This window comes from Ictidomys tridecemlineatus, chromosome 6, assembly GCF_052094955.1.
Source record: "Ictidomys tridecemlineatus isolate mIctTri1 chromosome 6, mIctTri1.hap1, whole genome shotgun sequence".
NCBI classification, from domain to species: domain Eukaryota; kingdom Metazoa; phylum Chordata; class Mammalia; order Rodentia; family Sciuridae; genus Ictidomys; species Ictidomys tridecemlineatus.
Window position 1 is genome coordinate 199,730,758 of NC_135482.1, and position 25,370 is coordinate 199,756,127.

Here is a 25,370-nt window from a genome sequence, read left to right on the forward strand (position 1 = left end):
ACATTTGGCCTTCTCGTGCACACACAGAGGCACGCACACACGTGGCCCCTCTCCATGCGCACACAGGCGAGCGCGCACCGCGCGCTCTGGCGCCAGCCCGGCTCCACCCGCGCCCGGCGCACGCGCACTCGAGAACGCGCGCGCGTCCGTACCCCCAGGGCGGGCGGCACCGGCGGGAGGAGAAGGAGCTGAGCGGCGGGGGGAGGAGGAGGAGGAGGAGGAGGAGGAGGAGGAGGAGGAGGAGGAGGAGGGCGCTGAAGGCGCGAAAAGGCGCGCAGGCGCGCTGCGCGAAGCGGGCCGCCGCGCCCACGTCACCGCGCCGCGCGCACGTCACGCCGGCCCGACGCTCGGCCCAGGGTGAGCCCGCGTCCCGGCGCCGCTGGCCCAGGGCAGGGACCCGCCACGGCCGGACTGTCCGGCCGGCGCCGCGCCCGCGCCCAGCGCGCCCGCCCGGCGAGCCAGGTGCGGCGGGGCGGGCGGGGGGTGCGGCGGCACCCGGCCGGCTGCATCCCGTCGCCCGCCGCCCCGGCCCGGCCCGGCCCGCGCCCCCAGTCGGCCCGGCCTGCGCCGGGGCTCTGCAGGCCGGCGGGCGGCGGGCGGGGGTCCCCGGACGCCCCCGCGCCTTCGCAGCGCGCGCGGGGGCTGGGCCGCGGGGCCTAGTGACAGGTCGAGGCGGGCGGGTCCCGTGGAGCCCACCTGTCAGAGTAGCCGGCCGCGGCCCCGGGGGTCTCGGTGGGACGGAGAACCTGCGCGCTGCGCTGGGAGCCGGGGGGGAGCCCCTCCGGGCCTCCTGCCCAGGTGGGGCCTCCTGCCCAGGTGGGGCCTTGTGCCCCGTTGAGGGGGGTGTCCTTGTCCCCGGAGGGTGGAAGTGAGCCCTGACCGCTGTGCTGCGGGGCCCAGGAGCTGGGGTCCTGCACTGGCCCTCTGACTGCAGGTGCTGCGGGGTGTCCTGGGGTGCGATTCCATTTGGAGAGGTGGCCTGAAACCCACTGTGGGACCTGCTTGGCCAGCTCCACTGTCAGGATTGGGCAGAGAAGGCCCTATTGCCTGGAGGCCCGCGTGCGGGTGGGGGAAGGCATTGCCTTTGAGACGTGGTGTGTGCGAAACTTCTTTTTTCATTCTTACTCATCATCTGTCTTTCCTTTTTTTCTGCCAGAAGAGTCAGTTTTCTCCTGTGGAGGTGCACAGCTTTAGCCTCGATTTCCTGGATCTGGTAACATGGCAAAAGATGTAAGTATTTCTGCTTCTTGTGGCAGACAGGTGTCAGCAGGGCTCATTCTTGGGGGCTTTCCCTTTATTTCAGGAGGCAGCACGTGGACTGCGGTAGTATACATTTTCAGACTTCTGAGCCCAGGTGGCAGGATAGAGGTGAGAGATGAAGGGGTCCAGTGCTTCCTGCTCTTTGGCACTCCAGCGCCTGGTGCACCTTGCAGAGTGCTCCGGTGATCCCTGGCAGTGGTTTCTATACCTCCAGACTGCACTGAATCTATATGTGCAGACCCACCCTTTGTCCAGGGAGGTGGAGGGTGTTGCAGGCTCTGTGGCCTTGTGCACAGGAGGGCTGGCTGGCACCCAGGGGCCTGGGGCTCGGGCTGCGTCTGTCTTGCATATGGTGGAGGACAGAAATTCAGCCTTGCTGGGTCTGTTTTCTCAGAAGGGTGGTGTTTGGTGATAATGAAATGTGGTACACTGTGCTAGTTAGTTTAGCTTTGGTAGCCTTGAAACTGTTGGATATCCTGAGTAACTTTTAAAACTGGGATGGAGAAATAGACTCTTAGGTCTGGAAATTGTAGTCGATGCTATTGGTCCTATAGTTCTTCGTAATATCTGTGTCATTGCCTTATGCCAGCGGTACCCTTGTGTTCCTGGGAATGTAGTGTTCCAGAAGCATTTATGTATGTATTTTTCACTGTGCATAGTTGGAAACAGGCAGGTGAGCTGCCTGAGACAGAACACAGGGGTGTGGTGGGAACGCATCCACAGCGCTGCCCCGGAGAGCCTGTGTGAACCCGCCTGTCGGCAGAGGCTCTGCGAGTCCCAGGGGAGCCAGGCCCAGGGAGGCACGTCCCTGCAGGTAGGCCAGTGTGGCTAGCTGAAGTCGCAGTGTGTAAGTGCTGTTGGTCGAGGGCCGTGCCCTCCTCTCTTGTGTGCATGCCCTAAAGGTGCAAGCGCCTGGGCACATGATCAGAAAGCAGCCGATGCCTTAGGTGGTCTAAAGTGGGGATGGGGTCCCCGTGACCTGTGTGGGTGCTTCTGGGTGCTGTGATCACCTTATTGAGCACACGTCACTGACGCAGTCTGAGGCCCTCTTAATTCCACGTCATCTGCTTGGCACTGTGCGCATGGTGTGTACACCATGAGGCTCCCATGGATGTGTTGGCTGTGGTCAGGCTTGGCTCTGTCTGGTTGAGGAAGACTAAGTCCCTGGACATGGCCACATGTCAAGTGAGGTGGGCTGGTGCAGGGTGGGCCCAGCCCCAGCTGGTCTTGGGTCATTCACTATGGTGATGGGGCGATGCTGTGAAGGCCGAGGAATAGCTGGGTAGAGGGGCAGATGGCCTTCCCTGTTGAGGCTGGGCCTGGAGGTTGTGGACAGGTCAAGGGCTGCACCTGTTCTCTAGCCAACCCATTTCCTTAAAGTAGGGGCATGACATTTGAGTTTCAGCAGGGCCTTTGCAGCTGGCACCGGAGGAGACATAGAGGCACACTGAGGTTTTCTAAGCAGTGCACTGGTGAGTGTTGGGAGCCCAGCCTGTTGGAGGGAGTGGCTGGGACCCACTGGGCAGAGCCTGAGGTTTCATGGAGGACCCTGGGGCCCAGGGAGGGGACAGACCAGGAGACCATGAGGGTTGGTGGAAGACTGTGAAGAGGAGAGGGAGCGCTGGCCACATGCTGGCCCTGTGATACCAGCAAGTCTGGGGAGGACCCCGTGTATGTAGTACAGCGAAGAACAGGGTTGTGCAGAGCCCAGCGCAGGAGCATCTGAGCAGTGGTGATGATGGGCAGTGGGCGCCCGAGGCTGGACATACCCACGAGGGAGAAGAAAGGTGGTCTGGGAGGACGTGGGGAGGGAGTAGGCGGGTGGGCGATGGTGTGCTCAGTGAAGGCAGGCCACCTTGCTCAGGGTTGGGCTTCAGGGCCATGCATGAGTGCCTGTGGCCTGCACGGTCAATGTCCTCTCTTGGGGTCTCCCCTAGTGCTCACTGCCTGGGGAGCTGTGACCACTGGCCAGCCCAACTTGTCATGACAGGAAAGTTTGTAAGTGGTGAGGGAGGGGTGTCATTTCACACAGTGCTGAGGGGAGGGAGCCTCTGCTGAATGGAGCCCATGGCCACCTCTGAGCTCCGCTACCGTTTGTGGGGAGAAAGATGTGCACCAGTGCAGCCAGTCCTCTGCAGTTCTGCACTTGCCATTTCAACCAACTGCAAGTGGAAAATGTTTTCAAAACCCTGCATCTGCACTGGACATGTAGTCTCTTTGCACGTTGCTATTCTCTGGACAAGGCAGAGTGGCCGCTGTCAGCGCAGTGTCTGCAAGTGCTGGGTACCTGAGACATCTGGAAATGATCTGAAGTCCGCAGGACACATGTGTGGTCACATGCAAGCCCCGAGCACATTATGGGAGCCCTTGGAGCTTTGGTGGGTCTCAGTGTCCATCAAGATCTTGGAGCCATCTCTGTGGATACTGGGGGATGACCATGTGTTCTGGGAGCACATGTGGGTCACTGGTCCTTTGTCCTGCAGAGAGCATGGCTGTGTGAGTGGGTGCCTGGGTCCAGTCCCTTGGATGCCTGGACTGTGCTGCCTGGTTGTGTACTGGGGTTTCTGGAAAAATCTTCAAGTGTTCTTTGAGAGCAGAGAGCAAAGGGAGCCATGTCACGGTCTCAGCTCTCCGTGGTGTAACCAAGAGACCTAGTTAATGTCTGGAGCAGATGATGACTTTACCAAGACGCTGTGCACCTCGCAGGTCTAGACGGAAAGGGGCCCTGCTGTCCCTGTGGCCGTGGGAGAGCAGGTACAGCATCAGTGCCTGGGCCTGATGGGATGGAGGGACCTCGTGGAGCTGAGCAGGCTGCAGGTGTCGTCCTGGGCCAGGCGTTCTCCAGGGGAGGAAGGTGGAGAGACCCCAAGTGGCGTGGAAGCCAACAGCAGCTCTGGGAACCTGGTGCTTAGGCCAGTGGGCAGTCTGGGCGCAGGGCCAGGAGAAAGACAGGCCCTCTTCACTGAGTCCACCCTTTCTAATCTTTGTTGTTTCAAGGTGCTGAGGTTCGAGCCCGGCCTGAGCTTTTGGAGCACAGTGCCTCTGAGCTGACCCAGGCTTGGCTCTTCCAGCCATTCTGTTGGTGGGGGGTGTGTGGTCTGCAGTCCTCATGCCCGTCCACCTGCAGGATGTGTGCATGTGCTCTGGGTGAGAGTTCTCAAAATCGCCCGGTTACGCGGATGCTCTCACACTCAGTATTTAAGGAGTTAATTCATTGTTTTTCATCATAGAATAGTTAGAAAATTCACTTTGGAGTTGCTACTTGGCTTGCCTTGGGTGGAGTTCTGCTGTTTGTTGGAGGGACCTGATGTCTTCAGTCTTGCTCAGACAGGCCCCAGTAAGGTCTGAGGGCCAGCTGGCCGTTGGCCTTCTATCTGGTTTGTGTGTTGGCCCTAATGGAGCCTGATTCTTCATCTTTGAGCTGGGTCAGTGAATGCTCACTGGCTGAGCCTCTGCACGTCCTGCCCACCAAGGGTGTGCTTGAGGATGCTGACCTGGGTTTCCGGGTCACGGGGATTGGGCTAGAGACTCCGAGACCTGAGTGGAGAGCCATGCCTGCCTCCCCACAGCCTGTTACTTGAGCTCTGGTCTCTGTCAGTGGTGTATGGGAATGACCCACGTGCACCTCTGTGGCCCTGGCACAGCCGGCTTGAGTCGGGAGCTTGCCCTGGTGTCCCGGGCTCCCATTAGGTCATAGCCCCTGGGTCCAGAAAGCAAGACCGATGGCCCTGAGACGTGGGCAGGAAGATAGCCAGATGCCCAGGCCAGCCCTGCTCCGGCTCTGCCCTGCCTGCCCTCCACGTGTCTGCAGGGGATGTCCTACGTTCCTAGGTCTGTTCTGGGTGGCGGGCAGCTCCTGGTGGAGACTGGGTGCTGTTCTCTCTGAGCCGCTGTTGGCTGGTCACGGTGGGCTGTGCTGCCCGTCACTGTTGGGCATTAGTGGAGTTCCACGGGAGTTTTAATCCAGCCGAGTTCTTCTCATGATGAGAGTTTTGGGGAGTCCTGGGAAAGCAGCCGGAAGAGAAAGCTCTTTGCCTGTGAGCACCTGGTTGGGTCTCCACTTAGTGGGCCACAGGGGCTGGACTGCCCACCTGTCTGACTTCTCCACGCTGGCCACTTTTTTCAGCAGCTGTCTATTGACGTGCTGCGGGATGGTAGGTGGTCAGTTGTTGGAACACAGCGGACCTGGACCTTAGTTCACTTCAGGCCAGTGGATGCCATAGTCCTGTGGTGGACACAGTCACGTGTCTCCTGTGGAAGCCTCTCCTGGGAACCAGGTCCTCTGCACAGTCCATTTCCGGGACACCAGTCTGATTTCTGCAGGATGAATAGGGAGCAAAAAGATATTTAAAGACCCACACACACCCTCCTGGACTGTCTGCAAGTGTCCCAGCTCTTAAGAGCAAACACAGCTGGCAGCAGCAGGTGTGGGGGAGAGTGGGCTGAGTCCTGGCCGTCTGTGGACGCCCAGTGCTTCCAGCAGGTTTGCACACATCTACAGGGATCTTTATCACAGATCCTTGGAGGTGTGTGAACGTGTGCATTTACACATGCCGTGCCTTTGAGGTGTGAGTCCTGGGGAAGTTTGGGCCAGGTTTGCCCTGTGTGCTTCAGACGGCAGGACGTGACTCTGCTGCCGGCACTCTGTTTCCACGTGGAGTAGATGGCCATGTCCAGGCCCACGGAGTCCGCAGTTTGACGGGTGAAAGTAGGAATTGCATCTTGTTTCAGCTGGCCTTTTTACACTTGGTGCGTGTGTCCTGTCCTCATTGTCTTTACCTGTTTCATGTTGACTTGCATGGACTCATTTGTTTAAGCCTGAGTGGATATCTTTTTTTTTTTGGCATCAGGGATTGAACCCTGGGTGCTTAACCCCTGAGCCACATCCCCAGTCCTTTATATTTTTTGAGACAGGGTCACACTGAGTTGCTTAGGGCCTCACCACTGCTGAGGCTGGTTTTGAACTTGCGATCCTCCTACTTTATCCTCCCAAGTCATTGGGATCATAGGCTGCACCTCTGCACCCAGCTGTGTACCTTAAATTTCAGCGTAAAATGCAGATGGATTTTAGAGAGTGCCAGGAGTGTTCTTTTTTGTTGTAGTGGTGGTGCTGGGGTTTGAACTCAGGGCCTTGTGCATGCCAGGCAAGCACTCTACCAACTGAGCTGTATCCCCAGCCCCCAGGATGTGTTCTTGAGTGGCCATCACCATTTATTTGCTCTTCCTTACTTGGTGTGGTCCTCAAGTCCTGGAGGCCCAGGTCCGCAGAGCAGTGGATGTGTCCATGGGCTCTGGGTGAGAGGTGACAGTGCCCTGTGAGGTGCAGCCCACCAGGCCTTTTGTGATCTGCTTCTGCTGTCTGGAAATTGGAGGAGTTTAGATGGGTCTTATTTGGGCTCCACTGTTTGCTTGGCCTTTCCGAAAAGGCAGGGTGTGTTTATTCTTTTTGTGCTTGAGTTGGAACTGGGCCTCAGGACCCAGGCTCAGCCTGCTCTGCCTGAGCCACCCCCAGCCTGGGGTGTGCCCTAGACACCTCTGCCACCTCTGTTGATGGGCACTCACCTTATTTTGCAGGAAGAAGGAGATAACTCTGGTTGCATTTCAGCTGCCTGGTAGCTTCATGGCTGAGCCTTCCTATCGGTGGTCTGCTCTGCTTTTGGGTTAATTGCTATTTCTTCTTGGCGATTGTAGCTTTAGAGCGTCTTTTGAAAACCTGCCATTCTTGGTGTGTTCACCTAGGAAACAACATAGCAGAGAGGGGCCTCCATGCCCTCCGTGTTGTGGCCTGGGCATGGCTGGCTGGGGGGCTCTGGGGTTCTCCAGCCCTGACTCCATCCTGGGTGCAGTCAGCTGCGCAGTCGGTGCCTTGGGCTTGGTGCCTCGCGGCTTTGAGGCCTTGAGCAGCAGAGGCCTGCAGGAGAATGCAGGTGGCTTTGGTTTAGGGGAGTGGCGGGCACAGCAGCCCTGGGGTTCCAGCTTGGTCGGTCTCTGTACAGAACGCCATGCCCTGGCCTGCCTGGGAGTGTCGTGGGACCAGTGGCCCCATCTGCCCTGGCTCCTCATGCTCTGGACCCCCCACAGCTCAGCAGCACTGCACTCACCCCCGCGACCTGCCCCAGAGACACGGGGTGGGGTGCAGGCAGAAGCTGGCAGAACCCGGTGGCACGTGGCATCTCTGGCAGAGAGCAGGAGTGAAAGCGGAGGCCAGGGCACTTCCTAGGAGGCCACAGGCCTCTCTGGTTGGACCAGAGCTGGGTGGGCTTGAAGAGGAGGGGGTGAGTGTGCTGCCTGGGGTTGGGAGCCGGGTGGAGGAGGCAGCCACGTTGCCCGTGATGGAGAGGCTGCCCAGCTGCTTGGTTTTGATGTGTCCCTCTTGGGGAGGTTGCCTGGGCCTGGCTGATGTGTGATGTGGTCAGCTCCTCAAGTGTCCGCACCTCAGTGCCGATTTCTCCTGCTCCTCGGCCTCCCTGCAGCGCCCCCCTGACTCTCTGCGTCGGCCTCTGAGAGTGGCGCCTTGTAAGTCACCCGCCGCGTCAGCTTCTCTGAGGACCCGGGATTAATGTTACTGCTGGGGCTGTCGGTGGGAGCTGCCCTTTCTTCCCTTCCTGGCCTCTCTGACCTGGTGGACACATCTGCCGCTGTCTGTGGAATGGACTCCTGCTGGCCAGTGCGGGGGGCTGGGGCAGCAGGTCTGTGGCTGCACCTCCTTCCTGCCTGGCCGGCCCCCAGCCTTGCCACGCATCGGGAAAGGAAACAGCCTCCTTACATGTCTATTAACAAAACAGAGATTTTCTTGAAATCCTCACAGTGCACAAAGGTGTCAGGAAGGAGGGGACCTGAAGCCAAAGCCGGGTGGCCCTTGTGACCAGCCTGCTGCTGTCCTGGGTGTCCTGGGTATCCCCACAGGCGTCTGAGCTGTGGTTTGGCCCACATGAACTTACCTACCCTGCTCTCTTCTGTTTTTTTTAATTTTGGCCCTTTGGAGGGGGCACCCAGATCCCACATACGCACCCACCTCCCCAGGCTCTCGCAGCACCCGCCCTCCCCTTCCTCCCCGTCTGCATCGTCCGCACGTCTTGGGGACACTCGGTGACGTGGCGTGGTCTGGCAGAGGCCCTGCCCTCCCCTCCTCCGACCCTCCCTCTTCTCTGGTCTCCCTGTTCCACGGGACCCTCTTCTCTTTCCCTCTGGCTCCCGCGTGTGAGGGAGTGCTGGTCACAGGCCTGCGCCTGGCTCTTTCCCTCCCAGTTTGCCCTGGGCTTTCTCATGGCAGCGATCTTAAATGCTCCTAAGGAACAAGCAGGGAGCTTGTGCTGGAGGCCTGCGTCCCTGCTGCCTGTGTCGGCACGGTCCCTCCATTCCGGCTTGCCCCCCAGAGACTGCGCCTTCAGCAGGGCCCAGGCAGGCAGCCTGCTCCCACGTTTCCCTCAAGGCAGCCCTGGGACCCGGGCCTCAGGCCAGTGTGCAGGTCTGAGCCCCTGCAGGGCCCACCTCCTGGTGCCCCCCCTGGAGTGTTGGCCAGGGTGGGGGAGGTCCTGAGGAACAGGCCTCCTGCTGTGGGCTAGCAGAGAGGAGGCCTCTGCCGCTGTGCCCAGGAGGGCCGCACCCTCAGGTGTTCACCTTTGTGTGAGCACATCTCACTGCAGACCCCGTGGGCTGGGGCCGGCTGCTGGAGACGGGTTCTTGGAAGTGGGGCTTTGGACCTGGGATCGAGGGCTGGAGAGGCAGCCTCCAGGCTCAGAGGTGCGTCGGCCAGTTGTGGCTGCGGCTGTTGCCTGCCCTGGTGGGGTCCCCCTGGTCTGGTGTCTTCTGTCAGGCCTCGGTCTTTCTTGGGTACAGGGCTGAACCCAGGGTCTGCCACCGAGGGGCAGCTGCAGCCCCCGGTTTGCTTGGAGGCTGTGTTCCGAGTTTCCCCGGCTGGCCTGTGCCGTTCTCCCACCCCGGCCCTCCCTGTGGTCAGTGTATGCCGTGCTGTGTGGGGCTGCCTGGGTCCACCCTCGCCCCCTCCGCTTGCACCTTCCCTCGGCCTTGCTGGACGGCCCTGCTAGCTCTGTCCAGCGTGCAGCTAGTGCGCTGTCCCTCCGTGGAGCCCTCCTTTGGTTCTTTGCTGTGTTCTGAGGCCCGAGTCTGAGCACTTGAGCATGTCAGCATGTCCTGGTGCTTCTGCCCCCTCCCTGGGGTCCGGCTCTGACCTGGGCTGTAGCTGTGGCTGCCCGCTGGACATTCAGGTCAGGAGGGCTCAAGGCTCTGGTGCACCTCCTTCAGCCAGGCAGGTGTCCTGAGGCCGTGGACTCTGGGCCTTGTCCTGGGAGAGGGCCCCCCTCCTGGAGGTTCTAGGTGTCTCCCCAGATGTGGCCTGCGGCCTTGTCCCTGGGTGTGGAAGGGGCCCGCTCCGCTTCCTCCTGAAGGGAGCCCTGTCCTTTTCCCAGGGGTCCTCAGTGCAGATCGGAGTCACCCTGATTGACGTGTCTTGTGCCTGTTTCTGGTTTAGTCTGGAAGTCCTTGTTACGCTTTGCAGCACTGTGACTCCATTTCCACTGAGCCCGCCTGTGGCGCACCTGGGTCTTCTCACCACAGCCCTGCCGGACTCCACGCTGGTGGCGGACGTGTGACCAAGAAGAGCTGGGCTGGCCTAGTGTCTCTAGCTAAGTGACCTGTGACAGCGTCGGGTACTGCACAGTGTGCAGCTGAGCCCATGTGCTGCGGGGAGGGCGCTGGCTGCAGGACCCTTGCACCTCGTGGGCCGCCCTGTGCCAGCAGGGGCCTCGTTGGTCTCTTCTCAGGAACTTTTACTTTTATGCCCTTGAATCTGTGATGGGTGTGCTCTTGCCAACTCCTGGGATGCTTTCCAGCCTCATTCCTCCTGTCTTTGGGTAAAGTATTGAGCATCTTTTTAGTGGCTGTAACGTCTTTAACAACCCACTTTCCTTAGCCCTAGCTTTACTCAGTTTTCTGGCCAAACTGTGAGTTTTTCAAATACTTAGCTTTCTGCTCCTGATTATCACAATGAATTTGACTAAAAGCAACCAGCAGCTTCCTGCTCCCACCTGAACGTAGGCTACCTTGCAATCTCCTTCTCCAGATTGATGAGTTCATCACCTTTGAATTCAGCCTCATGGAAAGTCTCAGGACATGAAGAAACATGCAGTTGACATCTTAGCCAGGACGCGACACAGAGGGCCTCTGGTCCAATTCCAGGAGAGTCTTGTGGAGTCTTGTGAGCCCAGTCTTTACTGTCCACAGTCCTGTTGGCCTTGTGGTCTCTGAGCTCCCACCAGAACCGCTGTCAGGTTCCACCTGCAGCAATCCAAGCTTTTCCAGCTTGCATCACTAAGGTTTTCAAAGTAACTCCCACAAACTCCAAGAAGCCCCCACAGCTTCTGAACCTCATGGTCAGGTTCGTCCAAGCAGTGACCCCTCCTCTCAGTGCCAGTTTCAGTTTTAGCCACTTTTGGCTGTCGTGATCAAGACACCTGACAAGACCCGTTAGAGGAAGGGAAGTTCATCTGGCACTCCCATTCCTCGTCCACGGGTGGGCGGGTGGCCCTGCTCCTCAAGGCCTGCGGTGGAGCTGCAGGTCCAGGCAGAAGTGTGTGATGCAGGAGAGCAGCTGGGGGCATCAGGCCAGGGCGCAGAGAGCGCCTGTGCCCCCGAGGCACACCCCCGAGGCACACCTCCTCCTGCCAGCCCCCCTCCCTGGCTCCCCTCCCAGCTCACCCCGTGGGGTTAACCCTCTGATTAGGCCAGGCCCTTCTGGCCCAGTCACTTCCCCTCTGAACCTCTTGCCTGTCTCCCATCTGCGTCGTCACACCTGGTGACACAGTCTCCCTGGCTCTGTGGGCTTTTCATGTGGAGATGCTGCGTTTCCAGGGCTGCTGCGGGCCACTGGACTCTGCCCTGCTGGACTCTGCCGGGTCCCTGCAGGGTGGCTGTGGAGGTGGTGGTTTCTGGTCCTGAGGCTGGGTGGTAGCCTGGAGTTGTGGAGCGTCCTGGTGGTACGCTGGACGTCAGGCGGTGTGCGTCCACTCGGAGTGCCGAGCTGTGTGCGTGCCTGGCTGGGCGTTGTCATGGTCGGTCAGCGACTGCTGGGGGCTGGCCTCTGTCACTGTTGCGTGGTCCTCAGACTCTGGTGTCTGATGCTCTGAAGCCTCCCTGCTCCCGTGGTGCCCGACCCTCATGGTCTCCCTCCTGTACTCCAGTGCCAGGCTTCAGCTGATGGGCTGCGTGGGCCGGGCTGCCCTGGGGTGCAGGGTGGTCTGGGCAGGGTCACCTGTTCCTGGCCTGGTTGTGGGCCTGGGAGGCAGGACCGCTAAGCGGCAGGCCCTTGCTCCAGTGTTCCCTTGTGGACGAAGCTTCCCCCAGGAAGAAGCCTGGGTCGCCGCAGTGGGCGTCCCCATGGCTGCGCTGGACCTTGCTGGAGCTGGGCCACTCGCAGCAGAGCTGGTGCCTCGTCTCCACGGCCCTGCACCCTGGCCAGGGGGACGTCCCAGGACTGGCTGGGTGGGCAGGGAGGGGCTCCTCGTTCTTACCTTTGTTGTTGCAGATGGGCACGATGCCTTTCCTTTTAAGTGGTTTTATGTGGTGCGGAGGCACAGACCCTGTGCCTCACACGTGTCGGGCCAGTGCTCTGCCACTGAGCCCCAGCCCCAGCCGTTCTGTTTTAAGACAGGGTCTCACTGGGTTGCTGAGGCTGGCTTGAACTTGGGATGCTCCTGCCTCAGCCTCCCGAGTCACCGGGATGACAGGGGTGGCCCCTGCCTGGCTGTGAGGTCCTTTCTCACGGCAAAGTCACGGCGAGAAGCTGCGCGAGGTCTCGGCGGCCCAGGAGCCGTTGTGGTGCCGAGTCGGACGCTAGAGCCGGCTGGACTGCAGCGAGGATTCTTTTCAGGGAAGGCCAGGTGATGTCCTGCTCCTGACAGGGTGCCGCTGACCTCACCACTGCCCCGCAGCGACCTCCCTTGAGGGCCTCTGGTTGGTGGTGAGTGGAGGGGGCTGGGCTCTGCTGGGCCAGTGGGCGCGGCCTCCTCCTGGAGCCAAGGTTCCATAGACAACGGCTCTGAGTGACCCACACAGGTGGGGACTCACTGGTGAAGGTGACACCTTTATTGACCTTGGTGGCCGTGGGTCAGGATGTAGGAGGGTGTGACGGGAGACTCCTGTCCCCAGATTGGGGTGCTGTGCAGATCTGCAGTGGCTGGGCCTAGAGATGCTTCTGAGGACCCTGCTTGGCCGTGGGCAGGGTCTGCTCAGGTGTCCTTGCAGACTGGCCACTGGCTTCCCAGAGAAAACCGCAGGGCAGGGCGCTGGCTGTAGAAGTGTCCTGCCACAGGGCTCCGTGTGGTGAGGATGGCCCGGGTGCACACTGGTGACAGTCTGTCTCAGTTTCCTCAGGCTACTGTGACAAACACACCTGGTAGCTTATAAGGGACAGAAACTATTTCTCACGTTCTGGAGGCTACAGATCACTGGTTGGGGTGTGGCAGGGACCACCTGGCTGTAGGCAGCGCCTTCCTGCTGTGTCCTGATGTGGGAGGGGCCGGCTCCATCCCATCACGAGGCGCCTGTGAGTTAGTGCTCAGGACAGATGCGCAGCCTCCTGAAGGTGGCCACTCAGCTGCGGCCCAGCTGCAGAGAGCTGGTCTGCTGAGTCCTGTCCCCGGAGGTCACCGGCTCTGCAGTGTCGGCTCCTGGGGGACTCGGTGTGCAGCCCTCCAGACAGTGCCGCAGGAGCCCAGCTGGTCTGGTCCCCGATTTCCTCCTTGGAGGGGTGCGCTTTCAGCCCTGCTGGGCAGCTGTGGTGTGTGTGCACCGGGAGCCTCCACAGCTGCAAACCGGGCTTCCAGGCTTCCAGGGCCCAGGGACCGGCCTGGAAACGGGCTGGCGTGAGGCCAGGTGTGCTTTACCTGTTGGCTCTGGGCAGCTCTGATTCCAGGCAGCACAGCCCAAAAGCCAAGCCTGGGCCCGAGGGCAGCTTCGCCAGGCTGGGCGTGATCGGGCCAGCACCCCACAGCAGAAGTCCCCTGAGTCACCCAGGCCGTCTCTGCTGCCCTGGGAAACCCACGCAGGTGGATGGGGGGAGGCCCTGCCAAAGGCTGAAGGAAGGGGCATCGTGGGGTCTGGAGTGTCCGGTCTGCAGCCAGAGGCCTGGGGGTGGGCCAGCAGGCTGAGGCGCCGGCCAGCCCTTCAGGTGAGCGTCCTTGGAGTGCGTTGGAGGACTCGTTTGGGGAGTGAAACGGTGCCCGTTTGCCCAGCAGCTGGAGGCCTGGGTGGCAGGACTGGCAGGTGTCTGGCTTTGTCTTTCTTGCTTTGAAGTTCAGTTGCTGCCCCAGTCACCCCTGAACTTAGGCTCAGGTGGAGAGCCTGACCCCCACGTTCCATCTCTGGCCCTGGCCAGGGCTGGGCTGTCCACCCTGGCCAGTGAGCTCACCAGAGCTGCTGTGGAGCCTTGTAGGCCGCCCAGGGTCATGTGACGTCTTCCCCACAGTGCTGGGGTGGCCCCTGAGGCGGTGGCACTGGATATTCTGCTCCTGTCTTGGCTGGGGATGGCCAAGCCGAGCCGGGAGCTTCCGGGAGCCTGGCCCTGCCTGCTGCCCTCCTGCGTGGCCCCTGTGCGGTGTGTCTCAGAGCTGGCTTCTGAGGGTGGGGCACAGTGGGTGGTGTCTGCACCTCCCTGTGTCTGTGGCCTGGAGGCCGACCTGCGTGTTCGCCTAGCAGATCTCGTGGACGCAGGAAACATGGCTCTGGGCGTCCTGCGTGCACCCTGCAGCCCTGCCCCTGGGGGCTCTGCCTCCAGCCTGAGGGGGCGCCTCCCCGTCCCTCAGTCGTGGGAGAGGTGCCCCAGAAGGAGCAGAGCAGCGCCAGAGCCGCTCTTCTAGGACCCGGGAGGGCTGGGCACCGTGGGGGGCGACTGGGCACCGTGGGGGGCGACGGAGCCCAGTGGCATCGGGGAGTCCGTCTGTCCTCATCAGGCCCAGTCCCCACGAGGCGGGAGCAGTGGTGGGCCAAGCCCGATCAGGGCTGCACTCCAGGCGTGGCCCACCTGGCCTGGTGCTGTCCTGCCCACCCAGCGTCTGTCCCCGGCTTCAGTGCCGACTGAGGCTCTGGCCAGCCCTGCTGCCTGGCCCGCCACCTCCACGGCCTCATCTCTGGGTTTCACGCCCGGCTCTTAAGCTGCTGTCCTGGCCCTGGGCCTTACCTTCTGCACCTGCCTCTGCCTTTTCTGTGGTCGTCCAGACAAGACCTGCCCCTGCCCTCCACTGACCTGGCACTCCTGGTGCTGTCCTGCGCAGCCAGCCCTCCTGACCACACCGGGTGGTTTCAGGCCCCTGCCTTCCCCTGGGCACTGCCCATGGGCACTCCTGCCTGGTGTGCTCACCTCTGGGCCTCGCTGCCTTCCCTGCTTTGCCTGCCCTCTGCGCCCCGTGGCCCTGCTCATCTGGCCTCACCCGTGACCTCAGCCGGACGGAGCCTTCACCCCTGGCACCCTGCTGTCCGCCACCAGCTCCGCCTGTGGCCTTCCCCCAGGCCTCTGTCGGGCCTCTCCTGGCTCTAAGGGGTGATCAGCCTGTCCTGCCCTGGCCTCCCTCTCTGCTGGCCTTCTCGCCAGCCTGCACGTGGTCCTGGTCCTCGGGGGAAGCCCTGCCCTCCTGCTGTCTGTGGGAAAGTGGAGGCCAGGGTCCAGGACATGGTCCAGGGCCCTCCAGGCTTTGAGTATAGGCTGTGGCCAGTGTCCCTCTCCGAGTGTGGCCCTGACCCCATCTGTGGCTGTTTCTTCTGTGAGACTGAGCCTGCCGGTGTGTGTGCCTGGCACTCCTGGAGCTGGGGACCCGGGGCTGCCTCCTGTCCCAAGGCCTCAGGCCCCGCCTGGCCGTCTCCTGGAGGAGGAGGGGAGGTGCTGGCAAGACCCCTCCTGCTGGGCCACGCCCTCTGCTGGAGGGGGCCTTCCCTGCCCTCACAGTCACGGAGTCCCAGAGACCCTGCGGATGCCCAGGGCAGGTCCTGAGGCTGGAGGCCCTGGTGTCCCGGTGGCCCCTGGGGTAGGCCGTGCGCGGGTGGCCACTGTGCTCACTGCTGCTGTTGCTCTCCGCAGGCCGGTCTGATTGAAGCCAATGGAGAACTGAAGGTCTTCATAGACCAGAGCCTGAGTCCCGGGAAAGGTGAGCCTCCGGGTAGGGAAACGGAAGTGGGGTGAGCGTGGGGGCCTGGGCCGCGTGTCCGCCAGGCGCTGCGCTGACTCTCTTCCAGGGTCACGGGTTCTGAAGCTGAGGAGCTGTGGGAAGGCCTAGGGCTGCAGACCACTTGTCCTCTCCGTGGTGGCCAGCACCGTCCTTGGCGGGGCCCGCCCGCCTGCTGTCCTCTGGCCAGGCCCAGATGTCTGAAGCTGGCCACTTGAGGGGACCCTGGGGGCCCTGCTGACACCTGGGCCACTGGGTTCTCCAGAAACACGGCTGTGGGAGACGCATGTGCGTGAGGAAGGTGGTGGCTGCGGAGTGGTCAGCTGAAATAGCAGGTGTGGGTGCAGAGGGCCTAAGGAGTGGACGAGGCTCTGCGGGCGAGCAGTCTTCTGGGCCCGAGTCAGCCAATGCCGGAGCAGCCCTGGCAGAGAGCTCCCAGCAGTCGGCCTGGGGGCCCGGGGAGGCCTTGGCTGCCCGCCACTCTCTGAGACTCCACTCTTTGGCCCAGACAGACCCAGCTCACGGCTCCGTGGCCCGTGGAGCCCAGAGAGGAGCGCCTCCTGGAGGGACACAGGAGGCTCCGGCGGCTGGCCTGCTGGTCACAGCTGGGCTCTGGAGCTTCCCCAGAGCCCAGAGCGGGTGGGTGCTGGCGTCACCTGTGTGCACGTCCCAGCCACTGCCTTGTGCGGGGCCTCACTGTGGGACGAGGGGGGTAGTCATTCCTGGTCTTCGCCAGGCTGTCGAGGGCTAGGCCCTGGGCTTTGTGTCCTGCTGTGCCTCGACTTGGCCAGGTGGCCGTGCCTGTCAGCCGCCACTCCTGCCTTCCTGTGTGTGCTCTGCCACTCAGCCCTGGGCCTCTGTCCCCAGGACACCAGATGGCAGCGTGCCGTCCCTCCATGGGTCCTGGGCTCCGTTGACCCCCAGTTGTCCTTGTGAACAGTGCGTGCTCATGGCCAAGCGTGACACACAGCCCAGGGCTCACTCCATGGAATGGGCACACCCTCTGCTGCAGTGGGGAGCAGGTGTGCAGCTGGGGCGCAGCCCCCCCTCCCTGTGGCTTATGCATTGCAGGGCCCTTCCCGCCTGGGTGGAAGGCTGGGCTGCGTCACCTGCGCCTACAGACCTGGTTGTCCGGTGCCAACGTTTCCTGGCAGTGTTAGTGTAAAGTGTATGTTGGGAAAACTTAGAGTTTCCTGTCTGGGCTGTGACTTGCAATGCCGTGGGCTCGAGCAGGACCCTCCTGGGCCAGCACTCTCCTGGGGAGGCAGCTGGACCCTGGGTCTCCTAGGCACTCTGTGCTCTAGGCACTGCATCCTCTAGGTCTCTGCACACCCGAGGATTCTACTCACTCTACGCCCTGCTCACTCTGGGCCCTGCTCACTCTACGCCCTGCTCACTCTACGCCCTGCTCACTCTGGGCCCTGCTCACTCTGGGCCCTGCTCACACTGCGCCCTGCTCACTCTATGTCCTGCTCACTCTGGGCCCTGCTCACTGTACGCCCTGCTCACTCTACGCCCTGCTCACTCTGGGCCCTGCTCACTCTGCGCCCTGCTCACTCTGCGCCCTGCTCACTCTATGTCCTGCTCACTCTGGGCCCTGCTCACTCTGGGCCCTGCTCACTCTGGGCCCTGCTCACTCTACGTCCTGCTCACTCTGCGCCCTGCTCACTCTGGGCCCTGCTCACTCTACGCCCTGCTCACTCTGCGCCCTGCTCACTCTGGGCCCTGCTCACTCTACGCCCTGCTCGCTCTATGTCCTGCTCACTCTGCGCCCTGCTCACTCTATGTCCTGCTCACTCTACGTCCTGCTCACTCTGGGCCCTGCTCACTCTACGTCCTGCTCACTCTGGTCCCTGCTCACTCTGCGCCCTGCTCACTCTACGCCCTGCTCACTCTGGTCCCTGCTCACTCTACGTCCTGCTCACTCTGCGCCCTGCTCACTCTACGTCCTGCTCGCTCTGCGCCCTGCTCGCTCTGCGCCCTGCTCACTCTGCGCCCTGCTCACTCTACGCCCTGCTCACTCTGCGCCCTGCTCACTCTGCGTCCTGCTCACTCTGCGCCCTGCTCACTCTACGTCCTGCTCACTCTGCGCCCTGCTCACTCTATGTCCTGCTCACTCGGGTCCCTGCTCACTCTACGTCCTGCTCACTCTACGCCCTGCTCACTCTACGCCCTGCTCACTCTACGCCCTGCTCACTCTACGCCCTGCTCACTCTGCGCCCTGCTCACTCTACGTCCTGCTCACTCTACGCCCTGCTCACTCTACGTCCTGCTCACTCTGGTCCCTGCTCACTCTACGTCCTGCTCACTCTACGTCCTGCTCACTCTGCGCCCTGCTCACTCTACGTCCTGCTCACTCTACGCCCTGCTCACTCTACGCCCTGCTCACTCTGCGCCCTGCTCACTCTACGTCCTGCTCACTCTACGCCCTGCTCACTCTACGTCCTGCTCACTCGGGTCCCTGCTCACTCTACGCCCTGCTCACTCTACGCCCTGCTCACTCTACGCCCTGCTCACTCTGCGCCCTGCTCACTCTACGTCCTGCTCACTCTACGCCCTGCTCACTCTACGCCCTGCTCACTCTGCGCCCTGCTCACTCTACGTCCTGCTCACTCTGGTCCCTGCTCACTCTGGGCCCTGCTCACTCTGGGCCCTGCTCACTCTGGTCCCTGCTCACTCTACGCCCTGCTCACTCTACGCCCTGCTCACTCTACGCCCTGCTCACTCTGCGCCCTGCTCACTCTACGTCCTGCTCACTCGGGTCCCTGCTCACTCTACGCCCTGCTCACTCTGGGCCCTGCTCACTCTGGGCCCTGCTCACTCTGGGCCCTGCTCACTCAGGTCCCTGCTCACTCTCACCCACTTTTTCCAGAGGTGCTTCCTTCCTTTTAAGTCCAGTCTGCTGCATTTTGTTGTTTTCTTTCTTTTATTCATTTGGGTTTGGGTCTTCAGTATAATTTGGCGTCCTCTCTTTTGACCTCTGTTTTTTCTGTGGCTCTTTCTCCTCTGACGTTGCCAGGGAGAGTGGCCAGGGTGGTGTGTGAGAGCCTCTTGTGACTGTCCCTGGCCCTGTGCTTCCCAGGGCTGCCCACCATCCACGCGGGTTGGTGGATCTGGGCGGTGGCGGTGCCTCCTGTCACTTCCTCAGGAGTGTGGCCTTCAGCCTGTCCTGAGCGGCCTTCCGGTCCTCCTTTTCTCTGTTTCCCTCTTGCTACAGTCACTTTTTAGCTTGTGGTGATGTTTCTGCGGCCCCAGAACTTGTTTCTGCCTCGTGGTGAGTTTCCAGGCAAAGGCTGCTCCCAGAGTCAGAGCTCTGTGTCACCTTGGGTGTGTCCCCTGCAGAGTTGGGCTGGGCCTGCCTGTGGGGCCTGCTATGTGTGGACACCTGTGCAGGGTGTGTTTCTGCAGAGGGCACTGTGGCCTGTCCTGCTGTGGCCTGGTCTAGCCAGCCTGCCCATGGAGTGTGAGGTGGCCAGCGTGCAGCTCCTTGTGCCTCTGGACCCTGTGATGGCTGCTGTGTGCGCAGGTTGGCCAGTAGGCAGGCCACAGGCAGAAGCCATCTGACCGAGGTGTTCTCTGGTCCTTTAAGCCTCGCTAGCACACAGAGCATTCCTGGCGCAGTGGGCGAGAAGCGACTCTAAGCCGCCCTGCAGGCGACTGCTGCCCACACGTGTGCACAGGTGCTGAGGTCCCCCATGTGTGTCCAGCCATGGCCCTGAGGTCCCTATGCGTGTCTGACCACGGTGCTGAGGTCCCCCACGTGTCCAGCCATGGTGCTGAGGTCCCTATGTGTGTCTGGCCACAATGCTGAGGTCCCCCACGTGTCCAGCCACGGTGCTGAGGTCCCTATGCATGTCTGGCCACAGTGCTGAGGTCCCCCACGTGTCCAGCCACGGTGCTGAGGTCCCCCACTGTCCAGCCATGGTGCTGAGGTCCCTATGCATGTCCAGCCACGCTGCTGAGGTCCCCCACTGTCCAGCCACGGTGCTGAGGTCCCTACGTGTGTCTGGCCACAGTGCGGTGCCTCTTCCCTGCGAGCCTCCCTCAGGGTGGCCTTTGCCTCAGGTTGGATGGTGGGCGCTGGCGAGGGTGGGGAGCTGAGGCTACAGGCCCAGGCCTGGTGGAGGACGTACCTGGCCCTGAAGGACCCAGGTGTAGCTGCCCTCAGCATGTGCTCAGAGTAGGTGCTCCCTCTCCTGGTGTCCCTGCCGTGGGGAGGAGCCAGCCCAGGTGTCAGTGAGTGACCAAGGGTCAGGTGACTTCAAACGTGAATGTTCTTGGCTCCAGAAACAGGCCGTGTGAGCGGCTCCACCTGTGTGAGCCTGGACACCTCGGGGGGCAGTGGGGTCTCTGTGGAGTCCCGACGGCAGAAGACGGAGGCAGAGAAGAAGAGTGTTCACAGGGCGGGGGGCCACAGGGCGCCACGGGAGCCTCGGGGACGTGGAGACCGTGGCCTCTGGCACGTGTGGTATGAGAGCCTGGGTCTACCGTAGATTCAGGGTTCTTGCCACTGAGCCTCAGAAGTGGGTGCTGCGGGGTGAGGCTGTAGCACTGCAGCCTCTGCTGTCCACGTGGGTCCCCGTAGGTCCCGTGTCTGCACACCCTGCACCCTAAGTGTCCTCGGTAAAATCAACTTAAAAGACAGACTGTTAGACTTGAGGCTCTAATGGCGTTTAGTAAAAGGGTTTTGCCGAAGCACTGGTCCTTGTGCTCCCGATTGGACGCCTTCAACCTGGGGCCTTTCAAGGAGCGTGGGCAGCAGTGCCAGGACCCCACCCTGTGTTCTTGGAGTCCTTGTTAGCGGATCCTCGCCTCGGACCATGCAGGAGCTCTGCCTGGCGGGACCCTGGAAGGGTCTGTGGGGTGTGGGCTCCAGGGCCACAGGACTGCCCTGCCCCCATGTGGCTCTGGCAGTCTGTTCCCAAGGAAACCCGTGAGCGGCCCGATTTGTACCTCCAGATGAGAACCAGCACCGGCTCGGGAGGCTGAGCCAGGAGGGTCTCAAGTTCAGAGCCCGCAGCCACCTAGGAGGCCCTCAGCAGCTCAGGGAGACTCCGTCTCAAAAAAAGAGGTTGGAGATGTGGCTCAGTGGTTAAGCCCCTGAGTCCAGTCCCTAGCACCAAACCAAGCCCTTAAAGCCCTGCGAGTCCCATTTCTCCTGAGGCCACGGGCTGCTGGTGTCGTTCTGGAGCAGCCGCTGGGAGTGCTGGGGTTGGGACCCTCAGCCAGACTGCTGAGCAGTGTTAGTGGACAGTGTGAAGGGGACAGGCGGGCTGGCCATTGTCTGCATCTGGGCTCAGTCCAGGTCTTGTATGTAACAGTGCGGAGAGTTCCTCAACACGGGGTCCTCAGAGAGCCCTGACCTGACCCCAGCCCTGACCCCTGTGCTACAGGCGTGGTGTCCCTGGTGGCCGTGCACCCGTCCACAGTGAGCACACTCGGGAAGCAGCTCCTGCCGAAGACTTTCGGACAGTCCAACGTCAACATCGCCCAGCAAGTGGTAAGGCCTGGGGTGGGCAGGGGCCTGCTTCCCTTCCCAGCTGTGGGGCTGCGCCTCGCCCCGTCGCCTGGGCCTGCCGTTGGGGACGGCCCCTGCCGGTGTGGTATTGGAGGCCCAGCAGGTGCCACGGCCCTGGCCCAGGGTGGCCTCTGCCAGCTTCCTGCTGTGATGGCCGTCCACTGAGCTCAGCCAGGGGCGTTCCTTGGGTGCTGGAGGAGCTTTGTCACGACAGGCCTGGCCTTCCTCCTTGGCCGCCCTGTGCTCCGCAGACCGGGACAGCAGGACCGGCTTGTCCCCTCTGCTCGGGCAGAGCCGGGTGCCAGCCTGTCCTTTCCCTGGCTGGGCTGTGGTCAGGATGAGGAGCCCTGCAGAGCCACAAGCCCAGCGGCCTCTGCTGTCGGAAGAGGGCTGGGGGCAGCCTCGGGGTGGCAGGGTCACCTGCACCCAGAGCCCAAAGGCAGGATGGGCTTCCGACCTGCGGCTACAGGCTCCTGTCTGGTCCTGAGATGCGGCAGCCCTGGCAGCTGGGCTCCGTCTGCACCCTGGGCCTCCTGTTGAGACTGGGCCTCTGTGTCACGCTTGCCTCTTGTCCCTGGCCGCCATCCTGCCTGTGTGCCCCACCCGACCTGTGAGCTCTGTCCCCACTGCTGTCCTGGTCCTCTTGGTGGGAAGGGTGCTTGTGTTTGGTGTCCCTGCCCCAGCCCCCCAGCGCCCGCCCCTGCAGGTCAGCAGGGCCGCATGCTGCTGTCCCACCCTGCAGTGTGATCGTACCTCCTCAGAGCAGACCACCACGCTGGGGACTCTGATCTTGGCTTGGTGCTGCCTGGTCCCTGATGACCTACACGTGGCCTGCAGTTGGAGTGCAGAAGAGCCCCTGGGGACGTGCTGAGCTGGGCATTCACGGGGTCCTGCAGGGCTTCTGCCTCGCTGCCGCCCAGTGGTCACCAAGGCTGGTGCTGAGGTCCTGCCTCGGGCTGTGGCGTGTCGAAGCTTCTGCTCAGTGAAGCCATCTTTGCGAAAGGTGGAGATTGCATCTCCCTTTCCCCTTGTGGTGCCTGTGATTCGGTGCCCGCGTGCGCGAGAGGCTCAGCAGGACTCGGCCTGCAGGCGGCTCGGGCTCACGAGCCAGCTAGCGGGTCGAGGGCTGTGTCTGCAGCTTGACCCTTGGCCCAGGCGTCAGGGCTTTCAGGGCTGGGGGGCTCTGCCAGATGTCGTGGGTTGGTGCTCACTGCTGCGAGCGGTCCCTGCCCTTTCCACACACTGACGGCCTCAGGGAGATGGCAGCGAAGCCACACGGGCTCTGGGGGCCGGTGGCACCTGTGGAGGGGCCTGATGGTGGGGCGTTTAGGGCTCTGGTGGGGCAGGTTTCAGGCACAGGGTGACGTGGGCCCTCTCAGCTCAGCAGGATCTCCCTCTGGGCACCGTGGGCAGTGCCCTGCCCAGGAGAGGGTTTGGAGGAGCAGCGTCCTGGTGTCCCTGACTGCCTCTGGGCTGCTCTCGCGGCGTCTGTCCGTGGGTGTGCTGTCCGGAGCACCCCTCAGCGCAGACGGGGTTCTGCCTGGCTCGAGTCGGTGAGGCTCAGGGGCTGCTGTGGCCGGGAGCGGCTCAGCGCTCGTGCCCACGCGGCGTCGAGACCCTGGGCTCCTTTCCAGCACCAGAGCAGCGCACAGCCAGAGCGAGGCCAGCCCTGGAGCCATGGTCCCAGGAGGTCCTGCGGCCCTCTGTGGGCGGAGGCCGGGCCGGGCTGCCGTCTCCCCTGCGCACTTTCCCGCCGTCGTGCCTGCCCCACAGTGGGACGTGGGGTCGCCTTCTCTGGCCGGTTCCAGCCTCACAGTGAGGACAGCAGAGAAGAGGTGCCTCTCGTGCCCTGTCACTTGCCCCTTTTCCTCCTCGAGGCTGGGACGTCGGGGCACAGAGCTCTGGTTGGCGAGGGCAGGTGTCCAGGCCGCTCCCTGCCCCAGGGGCCTCCGTGTCAGGGTCGGGGGACCCGTGCAGGTGGCCCACTGTCCCACCCTGGCGGCTCTTCCCGGGTGATGCGCCGTGTCTTGTCCCGGTCTCTGCCTGGCCAGGCAGCCTCCCACTGTCCTCCCGCCCGGGCCTCGCCTTCCTGCCTCCTCCTCCTCCTCATGCGGGCACCCTCAGGCTCTCTTCCTCCCTCCCCCCCCCACAGCGCCAGGGCACTGCCACGTCTGCCCGCCCCTCTTCCTGCCCTCTGCAGCAGGCTGGTGGCGAGGGTGGAGAGTGCCCACGGCCTGTGCGGCCCAGCCCCGCTGTGCCTGTCATCCCGGAGGGCTCACTGCGCCCGCGCCCGGGGCTGAGGGAGGCAGGCCGGCCGCGCCTCTCCCCGGGTGATGAGTGGCTCTGGGCCTCCAGCACAGCGCAGAGGCTGCCACGCCAAGCAGTGGGAGCAGGAGCGGGAGCGCCCTCAGATCTGCGCCCGGCAGCTCTTCCTCACACTGCCGGCCGTCCTGGCCAGGCTGGGGACCTGTCCGGCATGGGTGGTCCTTAGTGAGCACTGGCTGTGCACCTGCTGGACTTTCTGCCCTTGCTGCCCCTGGCCTGCTTGGGAGGCCCCAGGGGAGTCGGCTCCTGCAGCCGGGACATTGCCAGGACCCTCTGGTGGCGGTGGCCTGCCTGGAGCAAGCTGAGCAGCCGTGTCCCTGGGCCTGTTCCCCGCCTGGCCCAGGAGTCTTGGAGCCTCCTGAGAGACGTGTCTCCACCCTGACTGGTGTCCTGGACAGCATGGAGGCTCCTTGGGAGATGACTCTCTTTCAGTTGACGTGGTGGCTGCTGGGCATCTGGGTCCCCAGGATGTCTATGACTTCTGGGGGCTGGACATGTGGGTGGACGGGTCATCAGCTGATCTCAAGTCCAGGCTTGGGGGGCCCAGGTCGTTGGCCCCATGGGCCTCGGGCAGCACCATCCAGTCTTGGTCCCCGACACTGACCGCTGAGCTGGGTGGCAAGATGCTGGGGTTTCCGGCATCTTCCCCCTGCTGCTGGGACCTGAGCGTTCTCGGACATTGTCCTGTGCTGCAGGCCCCAGGCTGCCCCATGGGTTGGGTCAGTCCCACGGTGGGCACGTGGCCCTGGTCAGGGAGCTGCTCTTTCTTTCTGATCTCTTCTTGGTTGCATGGAAGGGTGCACCTGTGTGAAAGTGAGCGGGACCCCCTCACACCCGGGCACCCGAAGCCCGCGCCTCTGCCCTTTGCCCCATGGGCGGACTTGTTGGTGCTGCAGCTGGAGCAGGTGGCTGGGGGTGGCAGCATGGCTGTCTGGAGGGGCCGCATTGTGGTGCGTGGCTCCGTGGTGCCCTCTGGAGGGATGACCGTCTTCTGATGGACCTGCACCCTCTCGACTGCAGGTGATCGGCACACCTCAGAGACCCGCGGCCTCCAGCGCCATCGTGGTGGGAAGCCCACACACGCCCAGCACACACTTCGTGTCCCAGAACCAGCCCTCTGAGTCCTCGCCCTGGTCTGCCGGGTGAGCTCTCCGTGCCTCCACGCCTAGCCACTCTGCGGCCTCACCCGTGTTGGCCGGGGAGAATCCCCAGCTCCCCAGACCAGCTAGTGGGAACGCCTCGGGCCGGGGTGTGGTGATGTGAGGTCCCCTCCCAACTGGAACCTGTCTCAGTGGCCTGCACCTGCGGTGGCCAGGCCCGGTGGCCAGGCATCTGCCTCAGTCACGGTTGCCTGCCGAGATTGGCCCTAGCAGTCCTGAATCCAGACCACAGCGGCTGTGCTGACACCAGCGGACGTCTGGCAAGATGGCACCCGGTGTCGGTACAGAGCAGAGGGTGCCTTCCTACCCTCTGTGCCGCCCCGTCCTGACATTTGCAGGCACAGTTTGCAGTCTGCCCCGATAGTCTTTGTCCCCTGGATCCTGACGCCTGCCCGTGTTCTCAGCGGGAACCCCGCAGCCGCTGGTCTTTGGCGCGGGGGACCGTCTGACCGCAGGCTGCCTGCAGACACTGACGGTGGCTCCCGTGTGTTTGAAGGAAACGCAACAGGAAAGGGGAGAAGCATGGCAAGGGCCTGCGGCACTTCTCCATGAAGGTGTGCGAGAAGGTGCAGCGCAAGGGCACCACCTCCTACAACGAGGTGGCCGACGAGCTGGTGGCCGAGTTCAGCGCCGCCGACAACCACATCCTGCCCAACGAGTCGGTAAGGCTGCGCGCTCGGCAGGAGGTCCGCGTTCCCAGAGGGCAGGGCCTGTGCCTCCCGCGGCCACACGGCCCGGCACGGCACTCCTCAGAGCGCTGGCAGGGCTGTTGCTGTGTCCCCAGGCCTACGACCAGAAGAACATCCGGCGGCGCGTCTACGATGCCTTGAACGTGCTGATGGCCATGAACATCATCTCCAAGGAGAAGAAGGAGATCAAGTGGATCGGACTGCCCACCAACTCTGCCCAGGAGTGCCAGAATCTGGAGGTGGG

The 25,370-nt window shown here is 62.6% G+C and overlaps 1 protein-coding gene across 4 annotated transcripts in view; it reads left to right on the top strand.

Moving 5' to 3' along the window:
• The first annotated feature begins 266 nt into the window (after positions 1-266).
• The window catches only part of Tfdp1 (transcription factor Dp-1), a 30,784-nt gene continuing 5,680 nt past the window's right edge, over positions 267-25,370 (top strand). For 2 of the 4 annotated variants that reach the window (XM_078016376.1, XM_078016377.1), the window contains exons 1-7: positions 342-462; positions 1,157-1,230; positions 15,350-15,416; positions 20,828-20,934; positions 24,298-24,419; positions 24,934-25,099; positions 25,222-25,365. In XM_078016376.1, the coding sequence (XP_077872502.1) occupies positions 1,219-1,230; positions 15,350-15,416; positions 20,828-20,934; positions 24,298-24,419; positions 24,934-25,099; positions 25,222-25,365 (618 nt within the window). In that variant the 5' untranslated portion in view covers positions 342-462; positions 1,157-1,218. Of the gene's footprint in view, positions 463-1,156; positions 1,231-15,349; positions 15,417-20,827; positions 20,935-24,297; positions 24,420-24,933; positions 25,100-25,221; positions 25,366-25,370 lie in introns of all 4 variants that reach the window. The other 2 variants (XM_078016379.1, XM_078016378.1) reach the window with 2 other exon arrangements.